Here is a 17,954-nt window from a genome sequence, read left to right on the forward strand (position 1 = left end):
CCGCCGGCCCCCCTGAACACTGAAGTATTGAGACGGCGGTGCGAATGTGACAAGAGGCAGACAGAGTATGTTTATGCACGACGGCGCGATTAGATTACAGCCAAGTTAAGGCCAGACCTAAATCTTTGACACTGACATTTTGTTAACCGGTTAAGTGTGTTATCTTAACCAAGTTAAACGAAATCACTCAACCGGGATGCACGTCGCTTGATTTTTTTTTTTTGGACTCCCGAATGGAACGGCGTCGACTTTTCTGATTTATGTTACAAACTTCTTTTGGATCTTCTTGCGTTGTGCGGTCTCAAGCTGTAAAACTCCAGACTGGGGCTCGTTGGGCGTTTAAAAGATTTTTATTCCGACTGAAGCATTTGCTTTGCAGTCTGGCTATCTCCCCTTCCAACATGCTCTCTTACGAAATGATGATGTTGTTATTTTGATGATCAATTCATGTTTGGTTGAGCCGGTCCATGTGTCTGGACACATTTCCATTGATTCCTTCTAATGGCGGTCCAAATCGCTTTGCCAAGATGAGGGCTAAGGAAGAAGGGGGGGGGGGGGGGGGGGTGTATTATAGCGCTTCGAAAGGGATAACAGACGAATGGCAAGAAGCTTTTTGTTCACCTTTGTGAGGTGAACCGCTCGCAGCACCAATTACAGCCTTGTTGTTGTGATTGGGGGGGTGGGGGGTGCGGGGGGGGGGGGGTGCTTGGCAACAGTCGCCGCAACGGTGGGGCCTCTGTGTAAACAACAAGAATCCCTCCTTCTTACAGAGGAGCATCCCAAAGTTTGGAATCAGAAGATGGATCCAAATCACTTTGCAAGGGGGGGGGATCAATGGCCCCTAACCCTATATAGCACAGGTGTCAAACTCAAGCCCCGGGGGCCAGATCTGGCCCTCCATATCATTTTTTGTGGCCCGCGAAATGCTGATTTCACTTCAAGTTTCTGGCTAAAATAGCAAATTTGCAAGTTGCCTTTAACTTTTCAAAATCTGTGGAGAAAATTCAAGCATTTTTTAATTCACAATCAGTTTTTGCCAGCCTCTGATTTCAAAACTTGGTGCGTGTTATACAAAAGTATTAAAAAAGGTTTGACTTCACAGTCATACCGGCCTTCTGACAGAAACTAGAACTACAATGTGGCCCATAGTAAAAATGAGTTTGACACCCCTGCTATATAGTTTTATGAATTTTGACACCAGTATTTTCCCCTTATCAGCCTACTATTAATCATCTAAAAATGTATGTGAAGGCCCATCCAATAGGAGCGGGTTCGGTAGGGTAATCAAGTGCTACTTTTCACTTTGTCTACGTCGCTAAACAAATCCACACAAACTATGGAAAATGCTAATGCTAATTTCCGCCGTCAATCACGCAGCTCTGCTTAACTTTTGGCTTGATTTCTTTATAAGGCTGCGTACAAGTCCGCTTCTTCGTTTTCTGTAAATTGAACGTCACATAAATCTAAACAACAGACGTAGCGGGTCCCCTTTGCTAATTTTAGCGGCGAAAGTGAAAATTTCCGAGGGTGTCAGTCAACAATTTAATAAATTGAAAATCTATTTATCTGCACACCGAGAGTTGTGCCCTTCACTCCGCTTGCCTTTGCCTAACAGATGGTGTTGTGGGTGCTTATGTCCAATTTGATTTGAACCAAACCCGCAGCCAATTCTGATACTGGCATGAAATCTCGGAGAGCCCGATCGGCGCTCGCACACATATACACACATTCGCACGCGCACACACTGGCAGTCGGAAATAGCAGCGGCGAGGGCGCGACATTGCGAAAGAACGATGAAGGGCAAAAAAAATAAATAAAAAAAAACACAAATCTGGAGCGGCATTTGAGAAAGTCACGGGCAAACTTTGCGGCGACAAACATTTTCCCGTTCCTCTCGCGTTTTGCTTTTTTTTTTTTTTTTTTTACCTCTCTTTTTCCCCGGCCAAGCCGGGGGGAAATTAGCGATGCTATCTTCGGCGCTGTGTTTTTGCAAGGGAGGGAGAATGTTCCTTTCACACACTCTCAGGCACGCACGCCCCCTTTTCCCAATTACCGCGGCGACCCGGGCTATATCATCGAGATGTGTGAATCGGCGCTCGACTTTTTTTGCCTTGGACCCCGAACCGCTTCAGTTTGGACGCTAAAGAGAGAGACCGCATACTGGCGCGCTAATTGCTTTTTGTGTGAAAGGTTTTTCACATATTGAGGAAAGAAAGAAGTCAAACTTCTCCATGAACATAGAAAGAAATGTTAGCGTGTGTCCCGGCAACTATTCAAGTCTGGGAGATGATATTATGATAATTGATAATATGATCGTTCAGAAGATGGCGTTTCAGTGTAAAACTTACATATTCTTTCCAGTTTTAATTCCGTTTTCAGTGACATTTTTAAACATCTCTACAAAGTATCTGTTGATGATGTGGTGTTGCCATGGGGACTGAAGAGATTTTATCATCATTTGATGATTTAGAAGTTTGATATGTACATTTAAAAAAAAAAAAAAAAGCATGTAATTTAGGGGGGAAAAAAAAATCTCATTTTTTACATCTGGTGTCAAGTTAAGGCAGTCATTTTTTTTAAAGAGTGGGGCGGGGCCACCTGGGGGGGCGCATGAGGCCATGCCAGGAGATGCGGGGATGAAAAAAAAAAAAAAAAAAAAAATATATATATATATATATATATATATATATAATTTTTTTTCCAATTTCAAGCACTGTGATGCTCTTGATGCCCTGCAGATAAGGAATTGACGATTATTAAAAGTTAATTTATATTGCTTTTTTTATCTTTTGTTAAGGCTAAAAAACATAGTTTTAGGTATGCAATTTTTATAGGTAATAGTCAGCATGGCGAGTTTGGGAGCACGAACGGTTTTCTCGACATTGTCATGAAATGATTAAAAGTAATGTTTGCTTGGTCCTGGCAGGTCCATTGATATTTCACAAAGCCAAAGTAGCTGATGCAGGGTTGCCATGGCGCCCACAGAGGAATTTTCTCATCATTTCAAGTCAGTTTGTAGCATCCAAATAATTCCAACTCAGTATTTAACGATAAATCCGTTACCTATCGTCGCTTTTCAAGACTTCGAATCCAATGCTTGTCAAAATCCAGTTTGAACTTTCAGATGTGTCCACCTGGGGTGACAATGTAATAGTGTGGGCATTCTATTAAGTCACGCGCATCTCTTCCTGTCAAACGCATCTCGTTAAAGTAGGCCGAGGCGTGTGTGCATGCGTGCACGCGCGCTGCGGCTAAGGCTGCCGTAATGGAAAATGACACTTGCAATCTGTCTTGTGGCAATAACCCCTCTTCAGTGCTCTTGTCTCCACTCTTCACGCGCACGGACACACACACACACACACACGCGTTCCACATCGCTGTCACAGCGCAGTGGCCCGCGGGCCGTCCTTGTCACCGCGCGGCTTTATTGCATCACTTTAACGTGACAACAAAAGAAGACATTGTGTGTTGGGCCCTGCCGTGTATGGGGGCCACGGACGGACCCACGCATTAGCAAGACAAGAGACCGACGGCACTAACACACACGCACACTCATGCGTTCTCTCTAGTGAGTCGTGACATTTTTCGTCTGCCTGTCAAAGCGATGGCGGGGAGACAGACAGCGCAGCGAGAAGCTCTTGACACAAGCATGCCGCTTTGCACCGGGGCTCTTTTCACCTCTTTTCAAAAAGTTATTTTGCAACGGTTTCGTCGTGGTGAGATTCGACTTTTTAGCCCGTTTCAACCTTTTTTTTGTTCATTTTTCACCCGTTGATCTTCATTTGAAATTTTTACCGCACTCAAACCACTTTCGATAGACGCAACGGCGTCATTATTTATTACGCATCCATGCATGCCGCAATTTTACGTAATTTCATCAATTCAAATGATTAACCCCTCAAATTACGCGGAAGCAGAGATTATTTACTAAATCTCTCGAGTTATCATCGAATCTAAAACGGAACATAACACACAAAACATACAATAACCGACTCAGATAAGAACAGACATGAAAGCAAAATGTTTCTTTTAAAAGTGTCTAAATATATACAAGTCTCTCACTGTGTTCAAAAAGAGATACAAAAGTAATAAAATGTGTAAAAAAAAGTTAATCTATTAAAGGTTTACTTATTATTTTACCTAATGTTTTAAATATGGCACATTCCATAGCCAACAAAAGTAATAAAATGTGGAAAAAAAGTTAATCTATTAAAGGTTTACTTATTATTTTACCTAATGTTATAAATATGGCACATTCCATAGCCAATATGGCCCCTCTAGCGCCATGAATTTAATGCATGGCGCCATGCAATGCATTCTGGGAGCTGAAAAGGAGACACTATATGGACAGTGTCCTTTAAAGTACGAGAGGACTAGCAAAAATCCCATTAAAAAGCACCAGGGAAAACAAATGCTACTTAATCTTTTTTTTTTCTGCCAAAAATTGCCATCCGTTTCGGTTTCCAGATCAATATTATTGTTTTGTTCTCCCTCTCAACTTGCAAGTGTTTGCCCCATCAGACAAGAATGCCCTGTAAAATCTTAAAGGGAGTTTAAAAATAAAAAAAAAAGGCAGCATTGTCCCGCTCAAAGATAAGGACGACGGGCATGTGAGAACCATTAGACTGATGGCAATAAGAGTCCAAGCAGCGCAGGAATTCCGGGCTGACTAGCATGTGTGCGCTCAGAACTTTTTTTTTTTTTTTGCGTAGCGTTTCCATGGGAAGATGGCATTTTATAGGAATAAGCGAGGATGATGGCGAAGCGGCTTCGAGCTCACTTTGGCCATCTGTGGCCAATGAAAAGGCAGATGGAAACCAAATTGATTCCAGCCATTGAAATGATCTGCTATATTTGTAACCGCCGCCGCCACCTTTTTGTTTATTTCGTTTTGGAGAGCTTGAATAACACGCGGTAAACACTATTAGAACCTGCTTAAAGCTGCGTCTCGTCTGGAACATTCCAGTCGATTTCGGATCCCCCACTCGCCGGTCCCCGCCTTCCCCTGACGAGACACCCGTGACTCCCTCAATGAGCTAATTGTCCTAACAATGTTTAGCCGCGCAGATAGCAAAGAATTCATTGGTGTATAATAACCCCAACTTTGTTAGTGTAATGAAACGAGCTAACAAAACACACAAGGAGTGCATGATTGTTGCTAAAATTGAGTGTGTGCCCATATGTTTAAAGCGGGGGCCTCAAACAGCATTTTTAGCGCACGTTTCGAAATCAGAGGCCGCTAAAAACTCTTTAAAAGGGGAAGTGATGACACAAATATCGTAAGAGTTGAAGATAACTTGAACATTAAGGATTCTAACCTAAAACCAAAGTCCTAAGCAATCCCCCAGCTTTTTTTTTTAACGATAAAATTCTATGCGCCCTACTGCCTGTAAAATTTGAATTAGGTTGCAAAATTCCACCTTAGCTGGCACCTGAACGTGACATCACAGTTGCTCAGCTAACAACCATTCAGGGAACATTTGTTTTCTGAGTAAGGTCAAAAATGGCCGCCCCTTGATATTAATAAGTGGGATTTTGCCTCTGAATCCATATTACGCAAATTTTATGGCTCCGATTTTCTGAATTTGATCGTAATGATTGAGTTTTGCAGTTTAATATATATTCCACAAACGCAAGACTAATCCGAGACTAGCGTAAAACATATAGTGGTAAAGATTTAAAATATATATATATATATATATTACATGGATTAAGGACCTTGATAAATATTCACGTGCAAAATCATGACCAGGAATTAAAAAAACAAATCACAAGTTCATTCATTTTCAAAAATCTTCTAGCCCTTAATGATACGCAGGGTGCAAGGAAATAAAAGTGCGCTTAGTTGAGTGTTGCGCATGTCGGCTTCGTGCGCCGCGCGGGTGTGGAAAAGCATGTCGGATAAACCGACGTGACCTCCCAAACAAGTGTCCAGTGTGTGAGTGCGCGCGGCTCCTTGAAACCGCATCACAAGACTGTCCACAGTACACAAGTACAAGAATGAGGACTCCTTCGAGGCGGGGACTTCCAATGTCTCGTGTGATGCACTCACACAAGAATTTACTTGGAAAATGGAGAAAAAGTTATGCGGCAATGGCACGAAAAACTTGAGCGCAGTATTTCGAAATTCAAATGCTCACAAGTCGAGGGAAAGTACAGCATGCTTCCAGATGATAGGCCACAAACGCGCATTGATATTTATTTCACATCTCTATTATATTTCATTTTGCATGACTCTATACGGTTAAGTGTAGTTTCTTGTTTATTTTTTAGCTCGAGTTTTTTGTATACATTGTTCCATTTAGTTAATGTTAAAAGGTAATATTTATTTTATTTGAAGTTATAATTATATTATATTATATATTATATTATATTTCCAATTTTTATCGTGTTTTTAAATTATTTTTAATTTGTTTTAGCATATTTTAACATCTAATTACGCTGATTTATGCTATGTTATTTTCTTCTTATTATTATATTATTATTATATTAATTATATTATATTATATTATATATATTATATTATATTATATATAATATAATATATATTAGATTTTATTATTAATATATTATTTCCAATTTTATCTTGTGTTTTTAAATGATTTTTAATTTGTTTTAGCATATTTTAACATCTAATTACACTGATTTTTGCTATGTTATTTTCTTCTTCTTCTTATATTATTATTATATTAATTATATTATATTATATATTATATAATATATATATTATATTATTATTATTATATTATATTATTTCCAATTTTTATCTTGTGTTTTTAAATGATTTTTAATTTGTTTTAGCATATTTTAACATCTAATTACGCTGACCTTCGCAATGTTATTAATCGCAAAATATATATACGACTGCAAAAATAAAAAAAGGTCCTAAAATATTTACGTAAAATCTGAACTTTTAGCGTAAACCGTTATCCAACTTTGGTCCTTGCAACACTTCAGCAACAGTTGATGGTTTATACTTAATCACATTTTGATAGTAGGATGCGGGTTCTAACTTTAACAGTCTTTCAAGGGCCGATATTATATTATATTATATTATATTATATTATATTATTTCCAAATTTTATCTTGTGTTTTTAAATGATTTTTAATTTGTTTTAGCATATTTTAACATCTAATTACACTGAATTTTGCTATGTTATTTTCTTATGTTATACTTAATCACATTTTTACTTGCACATTACATCAAGCAGGATGCGGGTTCTAAATTTCATAGTCTTTCGAGGGGGGCAAAGACAAGTAAAAGACAGGTGGTTTTGTGTGAGTCCTTTGCCAAAGAAAATGGTGACAAACGCAGACACGCAAAAAAGACCAGCATGAATCATAGATGTGTCAAAGTTTTATGGCAGCAGGTTGAAAGCACGGGTATGAATTGCGGAGTGAGGGTAAAAGCGGAGGAAAGTATAGTCAGGCTATAACATTTTATAAACAACACACAATGAGGCAAGACATTTGACTCTCAGTTAAAAGTTTTTCCAAAATGCAGCCTTTGTGATTTGAAAATCGCATTCTCCCTTCACCGCATTGATTTGAATTTGCTTAATTATTCAGCCCGACTATTCAAACAAGGGGACCTCTACTGCGCATTAATGACCAGCGAGGTATCATGTCACACTCTGTGACTGCGGTGTTTTGGAAAGGCAACACAAAAACTCCACCTGGGTTACAAGCGAGACTGGCGTACAGCAGCTGATTTGCTCCGTTGGTGTAACAATGAGCCAAGGGGACCTGCGCGCGCGTGTGTGTGGGTGAGCGATTGCATCTGCGAATGTGTGTGTGTGTAGGTGACAGCTCCAGCCCCAAACTGACTGGCATCTGGCGATGGCAGTTGTTTTAACAGCTGAGCTGACAACATTAATCCGAACGCACCCAAATCAAAAGGAGACAACACCTGTTCACTGCTCCTGAGCCCAGCCAACGAAGAGAAGAGGAAGAGGAGGAGGGAGGAAGCATGAATGGAAGAGATGGCTTTTGGAAGCAGGCGGCGGGGGCAACCCCGAGAGGGGATGGCGGATGAGTGGGACGAAGAGAAGGCAAGCTGCCAGGGAAGGGGAGATGGAAGGACAACAATCGCTCAACAAGAGCATCGTCTTCGTCGCCAAGCTGGGAAAGAATAAGAAGGGCAGGGTGGAGACTCGAGGTTCTTGTCCACCAACATCTGGCTCAAATAACGCCCCCCCCCCCCCATACCCCTACACAACACCGACACTTCATTTGCGGGGGTTAAATCGTGTTCGGACCTTTAAAGAGCTGCTTTAAAGAGTGACCCAAAGACGTGCTGGCTGAGATGTTGAGTGAGGGGAGATGATTGACTTGTTGCTACTCCACTATAGCTACCGGGTCGTACCAAAAGAAATGTTGGATGGTAGCGAGTGCATTGACTTGTATAAAACTGGTGAACTGTCAACCAAGGTAGAATTCAGCACTAACTAAAATAATGTGTGGAGTTTGCATGTTCTCCCCAAGCCTGCATGGGTTCTCTCCAGGCACTCCAAAGCCATGTGTGTATAGGACACACTAAACTGTCCGTGGGTGTGACAGTGAACAGTAAAACTCAAACACAATGAGAAGGTTCTTGAAGGACAAGCTCCGAAAATCCCCCATCAGCAGAGGCAAGGCAAGACCCACGTCCATCACACGTTTCACACCACCACGTTTCGAATCTACCCGTTAAAGCTTATTCACATCCATGACGGCGCTTAAATCATGCACCGCTGACAGGCATGACAGCAACCTAAGATTTCGCTGAAGGATTAGAAGGGTTATTTTATGCCTTTGCTTATCTAGTGACATGAAACAGGCAAAATATTAGGAACACTTCTCAGTCGGATACAGTTCAGCTTATTATGGTTTCTGGAAATGTTTATACAAAGATCTTGTCTGACCGGACACGCTATTCCATCATCTCGGACTTGAGACTCGGGTTTTGAGACTCGGCCTTTGGACTCGTAAGGATTTGTATAAAATTTGTCCATATCCAGAAATGACTGGTTTGATTTGGACTTGAAATTTTATGACTCGATAAAGATGGACTCTCATGGCACCTGTTTTACAGTTGGAAAACCTCATGGTAGACCTCCACGCCTCCAAACGTCAGAAAAAGTACTGAAAAAGTACCGCAAATTTTCTTACTCTACACCATTGTTATATCTGTCACTGTACGTCCAAAATAGATTAGATGTATTAGAAGTTTAGCCGGGGCCGTTATATAACGTAAACAAGACTGACTAGAATCTTAAATCTGGAAAAAAGACTTTTTAACTGCCTTTAAATTAAAAAAATATCCACTTTTATGCAAAGTTTTCTCATCTTGATTTAAAGGGTTTTCACCACAGTTTCAATATCCTTGCCGTACGAAGTAAACCGACGGATAAAGTTTGGTGCAGAAAACTCATTAACCTTGAAGCCATTATGCAGCCCCCCCTCCCAAAAAAAAAAAAAAAAGGAAAACATTCCTCTGTCTCTCCATGGTAATGAAGGGATGGGGTAAGGGAGAATAACAGAAGGGCGAAGCAAAACAACAACCGTGTAAATGAGAAGAGTTTATGAGAATAGGAGATAAATTGTGCATTCCCTTGACTTGATTGGAAGACATGTCTGTGAATGAAAGGGAATGGTGTGGCGAGGGAGGGGGGCACTGGGGGGGCCTGTCAATTATTTCGGAATCTGTGTGACAAGCCGTCTTTTGTGCGGGACTGTCTGACATACACTTGCTTGGAAACACATTCATACTGACTGAGGTGATGCACAGAATTGCTTATACACATATTGACCCCACCTGCCTGGTCACCAAATATGGCCGCATACACGCAAAGATACACACACACACACACACCCACACATACTCAGCATGCTGCAGGACACTCACACTGTGACTCGGCCACAATAGCCAAGCTTGGAAGCCTCGGTTGATTCATGAACCTCAAGCCTTTGTCCTTAACTTAATGCCACGCCGGGAGGCCGATAACACACACATATGCACACACACACGCAAACACACACACAGAGACCATCAGGAAAACCACAGGACCCTCTCTCCTCTCTCTAAGCCCCTTTATGCTCCTGTATCGGACAAAAGCAGGGCCGCAGCTTTTTCCCAACACACACACGCGGACACGCACACTATTCATCTCCTCGATATCGCTCATCTGGACCGGGAAGAAAGGCAGAATGGGAGTTTCATCCCCAACGATTGTCTCGAGCAAGGCTGGGGGGTTAGAAAAAAAAAAAAAGAATGCAGACGCAAAACAATTCAATAAGAGAAGTGACTTGAATGCGGCTTTCATCGGGACAACAACGGACGGCCTCACAATAGGCCTCAGGTTTGCCGGGCATGATGTCGCCAGTTTCTGATGGCACAAAAAAAACGGATTGCACGCCGATTGGAAACGCCTCTGAAGTTAACTGACACATTGTGGATTCAAGTCAAATTGTCTGTCAAAGAAGTCTCCTTATCAAGGGAAAATCATCTAGACCAATTTTGTCTATTAGCATATTTACGCCACAAAGTGCCGCGAGCGCTCCGTGCTTAAAAGTTAAGGCTCCACGTGAGGACTTGTTTGCCATTGTTGATGTTTAGCATGTGTGCTAGCAGGGCGGTGAAAGGATTAAAAAGAAGTAAAGCGTTGGGGGAGGTGGTCCGACCAAGGGATGAAGGAGAGACTGCCCCGATCCTTCCACTTATCAAGCTCCTTTTTTTTTCCCCACCCTCCTTTTCTGCTGTTCCTTGGCAGAATGTGTCCGCCCTTCCCATTGTCACCCACTGGAGTGAACGGAGGCTTGAGGGAGCCGCGGCCAGTGTGTGTTTGTCTGGCACAATGGCCTCGCCTAAGTGCTGTCCTATAAAATGCCTCAGTGCGCTCTAAAAGCAAGCCCTTGGATCCCTCGCTGCCTTGGAAGTGGACGAAGTGCTGTGTGTACGTGTGTGTGTGTCTTGTGCAACATCTGTCATTGAGTTGGCATTCTCAGTGTAGAGACTGGTGCCTCGCAGCACTGCGACTCGGGGAGTACGTCGAGCCGCAAAAAAACACCATCGCGCTTGACCTGCAGGTTGACGGCGTGTCTGTAAACCTGCTTTTGAGCATCCGCTGTGTGTGTACGCGCTGTCTAAAGTGGCAGGCGAATGCCATAAAGTACAGAGGTAAGGGTCCCACCCCTGGGTGGATCCTCCCTCAATAGATCAATCCTCCAACATTGTCATCAATTTGACCACCTATCAATTGAGCTGTCTATTTTTAACCAATACATCCATGTCCAACTGCCCAAACCACCAATATTGGGATCTAGCCATCTTTCACTTCGACCCATACGGGAGTTCTCTGTCGTTTTATTGTATGGTCGCTTTGACCATCATTTACCATCCAATCAATCACCATTTGATACTACCATTTACCCACTCATTAGTCCACCTTTCCATCCGTCTGCCTACCTGTCAATACATGCAAGCCAATAATCAGTCACTATCGAATCTATCGAATCACGAATCTAGAGCACAGGTGTCGAAGTCCAGTCCTCGAGGGCCGATATCCTACATGTTTTCAAACCTTTTCCCTCAAAAACACCTGATTCAAATGATTGGGATCATTTTGAAGCTCCTGCAGAGCTTGCTAATGAGCTAATCATTTGAATCAGGTGTGTTGGGGAAAAAAAAACGGAAAACATGCAGGATGCCGGCCCTTGAGGACTGGAGTTCGACACCTATGGTCTAGAGCACAGGTGTCGAACTCCAGTCCTCGAGGGCCGGTATCCTACATGTTTTCAAATCTTTTCCCTCAAAAACACCTGATTCAAATGATTGGGATCATTTTAAAGCCTGCTAATGAGCTAATCATTTGAATCAGGTGTGTTGGGGACAGAAAACCGGAAAACATGCAGGATGCCGGCCCTCGAGGACTGGAGTTCGATACCTATGGTCTAGAGACTCACTCCCAGGTATCCACACTTTTCTTTCTGTGTTGGTCTTGAGGAGGTTCTAAGATTATTATTATTAAATTTAATTGCCATGGTCTCAGTCAAGCTGACCAAAGTGTAAATCCACCTCGCCGGCCTTCTGTGTGGAGTTTTCATGGTCTCCCTCAGCCCGCATTGGTTCTCTCCGGGCACTCCAGGCTTCCTCTCGCCCTCCGCGACTCTCCAAAATGAAAGCTATCCTAGCTTATCCGTCAATCCTGTTCAGCATCCACAGATCGAATCCGGGCCCAAATTCAAATCCCGCATCCGTTCATATGCACATCCATCATTTATCTAAGCGTTCATCCACGAAAACAACCACGCTCCCACCCAACCAGGGTTGCAGGAGGTCAAAGGCATGCCGGCGGCGCGCTGTCCAAGCCACACATGTGTCCGCATCTCTCCGTGCACGTGCTCATTTCCGTTATGTCCCTCGGGATCTTTGCGCAGACTCCCCTCCGTACCCCGCTCTCATTATTCCGCATCCCTCGCCTCGACAAACACATCGCGGGCAAGGCGGTGATGCCTTCTTACTTTCTTTCGCTCGGTTGCTCCTGAGGAACTCGTACGCGTATGCATCCGTGCACCTCGGTCGTCGCGCGCGGGTGTTTAAAGAATATCTCCAGGGTGGCAGGTGGTCCGCGGAGTCAGACACAAGATGAATGGGGGGCAAGGCAAGAGTGGAGCTCGCTTGCGCCGGGCCTACTAGTCATTTATTAGCCGCGCGAACATAGAATACATTTCAAGGCGCGTAAATGTTGGGATTCGGCCAAACGTAGAGGATATTCTCGTAGGTATACACGCGGTGCCCTAGTACGCACAGCAAGTCCATTCATCTAGCGTAAGTAGAGCAACGCCGGCCACAAACTGGCTTTGTGTGTATGTCATCTTTTGTGGGTGTGAAACGTAGCTCAAGGCCAGCCAGCCAAGTCCGGCCTCTTTTAGTTTCAAGATGTTGATTGTATTTTGACCCATTTTTTTTTTTTGGTCTCCTCATCCCTACCGTTAATGCTCCTCTAAAAGTGCGTGCGTGCCATTGATCCAGCTGGAAGTGATATGCAAACGCACGTGCGAGCGCGTGCGCGAGAGCGGTAATATTCGAGGCCTTTCATAATGATTAAAGCCTTCATTAAAATTTCATCCCAACCTGCTGTTTGCCGCTAATGGCCTTTGTGAGCCGCGCAGCCAAACAATAGCTAGCCGGGCACAGAAGAAGGATTTTTATCTCGCCGTTTCACTGGCTCTCATCTCCCAGCATCCTCTCTTTTTCCTTGCGCTTAGTTCCTTTCTTTCTCGCCCGGCCCGAGGTTTTTGTGCGCGCGAGGTCGGGAGGCGCTTTTGTCCGCCCGTTTTTATTTGAACCCAGAGCCGATAATGCTCCCCGCCTCGCCGCTAATGGCGTCTATGAAGACGCCACTCTTTTTTTAGATCACTTCTTAACTTTACTCCGTCTATCCCTTTTTACATTTCTCTCTTTTTCTGCCCTCCCTCTCGCTCGCTCACTCTTTCTTTGCCCTGGCTGACTCATAAAGATCCATTATTGTTTTTCTTCCCCTCCCGTCCAGTTCATGAGGTCCGCTGAAGCATTGAACAACCCAAAACACACCTCAATTACAGCTCAGCTCAACAAACAGCAGTTTTCCCTTTCTTTCTGGTCTTTTCTTTTTTTGTATACGCTTGTGTGTACGTGCCGCAACAAACCTCTCTATCGACTGGAATAAAAACAAGTAGATAGCGGACCAGCGGCGGTCTTGACCGCATTGAAAAGCGCTAAGAAAAGCCTGAAAAATAAGGTTAGCACATCACAGCTTGAAATGAAAGCCTGTTGATGCACCGAGGGGAAACTATAGGCAGAACACACACACACACAAACAAGTTCCTACAAAGGCCGGTAAACACTCTTGTGTGTGTTGTTTTTTTTTTTTTCTCACTGCGCAGTAACCTTTCTGGGCGGAATGTCACGAGAAACGGCAGAAAAACACGAGTTGGAAGTTGTTTTCCTCAAAAACGGAAGGAAAGGTATTTATATCAGAAGATGGACACCTGATGATCTCCTTATCACAATTATAACTGTTGCATGTAGTGACTTAAGCGACCGGTTACCTGCCTGGGGTATTTAGACTTTTTTTTAAACTCCAACTGTCCATTCCGACTGTTCTGTCTGCGATTGTTTGGCCGTAAGCTAGTGACGAGCAAGTGACGGGGTTTCCTCATTCCGCTTTCCGAAAATTTTGACACAAAAGAAGGACGGAGAAAACAGGACGGAAAGCCAGACTGACCTTCTGGTTCATTCTTGATCAGCTCCTCCATCTTACGTTGCTTTAATGTGTCCACCACGTCCGCCAGGCTCCCTTTGCGTCTCTCCGGGGTTCCCAGCGCACCTGCGGCCGAGCCTCCGTCGCCGCACGGCCGACCCCCTGCGCCGCCTTCGTCTTTGCCCGGTGAGGTAGCATTGTGCGTGGGGTAAGGGCTGAGGGAGTTTCCCTTGGAGCCGTCCAGATCCTGGATGGAATCAAAAGAGAAAAATAGTGGAGTTATTAGCTTCATGAATAAGGAGGGACGGCTTGGCAGGGCCACTCGTGATGGCCATTCTTATCTTGCTCCTTTTATTCTCCGAGCCCGGCGCGGCGCGGAATTTCCGCTTTCATTCCTCGCCAGTTTTCCTAAGTTAGGCCACACTTTTTCCTTCTTCTCAGCCGGAATGTGCTTTTGACTGACTTGGAGATACTTGACAGAACGAGAACATGAAAGTCTCTCGGACGCACGCTCACGCTTGATTACAAAGCCTTCCGCCGCTCGGCTTTGAGCGGCGTCCAATGTTACCGCGCGCGTCTCGAAAGGCCGAGTTTCACCGTGGCTACTTTTGTCTTGTAAGACTGTTAACGGTACGAGACGAACGTTTGGAACTTTGTCAAGCCGTGAATTCATGTAAGGACGAAAATCACAAAGGAGCGAACAACTGGTGTGACGGCTACAAAATATCATATAGCGAGCCAACGGTAAAGCTCTGTTCTTTCCGCCAAGCCGTCGATAACTATCCTGCTAACTAGAACCCCGTCGGAACGAGCACCAAATAAAAGCCTGGATTATTTTATAAAGTTTTTGCGAGGTCGCGAAACGTCACCAGAACAGCTTGAACGGCGGGCGCAGTCGAGCCTTCAATCCAATCGAAGTGGCATTTGTTTGGAAGATTGGCTTAATACCGTCTCAGCCCAATTAAGAGTGACACTGAGAGGGAACGCGCAGCCGATTCCGCGCCGTAACAAAGCGGCCGCGGCGGAGATGCGTGCAGGCGCCTCCGCCAAGGCCAAACAACTTGGAACGCCATCAAATTTGCCATTAAAGGATATCTTATCAAAAATGAAATCTTGTTTAGGCGGCACGGTGGCAGGCACGTCTGCCTCACAGTGCAAAGGTCCCCAATTCGCTTCCAGCCTTACTGTGTGGAGTTTGCACGTTCTCCCCGTGCCTATGTGTGTTTTCTCCAGGAACTCTGATTTTCCTTTGCAAAAACACGGTATATTGAACACTCTATATTTGTTCTTAGGTGTGTTTGTGAGTGTACCAGAAAATAGATGGAAGGATGGATGGATTCGTTGTTTTTGAATAATTAGGTCTAGGTGAAGGTGAATTGAAGCGAGAAACGAAAGCAAATTTTGGCGGCATCGTTACCGAGCGGTCGGAATTCCATAAACCAAGTGAGTCGGTCAGTCGATCCGCCTGCCAGTCTGTCGGCTCAGCTCTTTACTTACAGGAGAAGGGTCAATGGTCCACCGAGTTAATCTTTGGCTAATCTCAGCGCAGGGCGGCAAACGCCACCTCCAAACACACATACCGCACTGTATATATCTGATTAGACGCGTGTGGGCGCGTGTGCGCACGATGCAGACGCAGCTCTGTTGATGTCATTTAAGTCTATTTGGGTGGAGAGCATTTGCAAATGATTAACTTGCAGCCCGAAAGGGGGACCTGATACTCAGTTCACAGTCCACAACAAAGTCATCAGGATAAGCAGATAAGTCGTGAAATGACAAATAAAACGCCCCGCAAATGGGAAATGCTGTAACACCTCCTCAGACGTCACATTTTGATATCGACAAGACGGGTACAGCCAGCCATTATCACATGGAATTCCCCACACTTGACCGACTCTCTCGCTTTATCTCGCTTCGATCCTGTGTTTTCACACTCTGAATAAGTCAGCGTGCTCAATAATTCATTAATTCTGCCAGCGGTCCTGCACATGCATTGTGCACCCGACATGACATGGTTACTTTGTAACTTAATGTACAGCGAATGACAGGCAGGAAGCGGGTACAAGGCAAGTCGATGATGTATACAATACCTCCAATTTTTTTCTGTCTAATCAAGGCCAGATCCACGCTTTGGAGCATTTGATTTCCTCTTTTATTTTATGAATGCCATATAATAGTGAACCACATCCTCTTGCTATATTTTTATCTAGAGAGACCACACAGACGCTTCCATTTGCTTTAAACGCATTTCCAGCGATTGCAGTAAACGTCTTGACACACTTTTGAAACGAAAACATAAAACCTGTCGAAAAAAATGCAATGTCTTAATAGCGGTGGTGTGTGAGTGTTTGAGTGTGAGCAGTGGCCAACAGCAGGAGTTCAGTAAAAGTGCAATGACTGTTTAGTAGCGTTGCAATTGTCTGTTGTTTTAATGATCTTTAACTATTAATCATTCAATTAATGCTTTTTCTATCCCATTATTACAGTGTGCATTTTTTGAAAAGTTTTTACAAAGTATATGGTTAGACAGGAGGTTTGTGAAAAGATATGATGTGTTGACGGTAAAAGCAAATATGACTATAGTATTTGTTAATGTGTTAATCTGTCTGATTTCAAAGATTAAAGTAATGTTTCAAGTCGAAATTCTGAGCAGTTAGACAATTTTCGCCTTCGGAACCACAGGTGTCAAACTCAAGGCCCGGGGGCCAGAGCCGGACCGCTACATCATTTCACGTGGCCCACCAAATACCACTTATGACTTCTGGCTAAACGCAACATTTCCTTTAACTTTTACAATTGTTTTTGTGATCGATACAACTTTTGAAAAGTTTTCAGCAGCCTCTGATTTTAAAAACGTGTAAACATGTGACGATCATACTTCCCATTCATAACGGCCCTCCGACAATAATTGTAACTACAATGTGGCCCATGATAAAAATGAATTCGACACCTCTGTTCTAAACAATCAGCCATTAAAAATACAAAATTTGCAATTGCTTCATTGCGTATTTGAGGGAATGTATTTAAATGCATTATCTTGTCCCCGAAAAAAAAGTTATTTTTTTCTTCTTGGCTGCATCCTTCCTAGCTTGCTTCCACACTTCTCCTGTTCTACAGATTAGGCTAATTCACACTTCAAAACCGGCGTCTCTGTGATTACCAGTTGCATCATCGTGAGCACACGCCATGCAAATGAAAGGAGGCGGTGGCGGGCTGGTTAAAAAAAAAAAAGAGTGAGGCAAGGGGTGAAGGAGGGATGCGGCGGGGAGGGGGGGGGGGGGCTATAGCGAGCGAGAGAGGTGATGTTATTAGAGGAAATGAGCGAGTTGACAGAGCGCGGGAGCGGGGCGGGAGGAAAGGAGGCATCTTGAAGGCAGCGGTCACACCTGTCACATCCCATTTATCTAATCCAGCGCCTACTTAAAACAGACGCAGACTTTCTTTCCAGAAAGATGTCGTACAAACAAAACAAACAAGAATGAGGGAAGCGTGCGGCGGCGGGGTGTGGAGAATCCGCCACCGAGATGTCATCTGGCTCAAGCGCCAAGGTCATTTCCCAATGGCGGCGAATTAGCGGGGGGCCGCGGCCCACTCGGAACCCCCCCAACCCCCCATTAGGGTCCTTAGCATTATTCATGCGTGAAGTCAGATCGACAGCCTCATCCCAAAGGCTACATTAATCGAGTGCATAATCCAGGCGAGTGACGTTTTGTAGCCATTTGCATCCGAGAC

General features: G+C 44.0%; 1 protein-coding gene across 9 annotated transcripts in view; it reads right to left on the reverse strand.

The window, feature by feature from the left end:
* The window catches only part of sox5 (SRY-box transcription factor 5), a 110,702-nt gene that overhangs the window by 42,527 nt on the left and 50,221 nt on the right, over positions 1-17,954 (reverse strand). For all 9 annotated transcript variants that reach the window (XM_088406374.1, XM_088406378.1, XM_088406377.1 and 6 more), the window contains one exon: positions 14,247-14,469. In XM_088406374.1, the coding sequence (XP_088262500.1) occupies positions 14,247-14,469 (223 nt within the window). The remainder of the gene's footprint in view (positions 1-14,246; positions 14,470-17,954) is intronic.

This window comes from Hippichthys cyanospilos, chromosome 22, assembly GCF_059441005.1.
Source record: "Hippichthys cyanospilos isolate Australia breed blue-spotted pipefish chromosome 22, RoL_Hcya_1.0, whole genome shotgun sequence".
In the NCBI taxonomy this organism is placed as follows: Eukaryota; Metazoa; Chordata; class Actinopteri; order Syngnathiformes; family Syngnathidae; genus Hippichthys; species Hippichthys cyanospilos.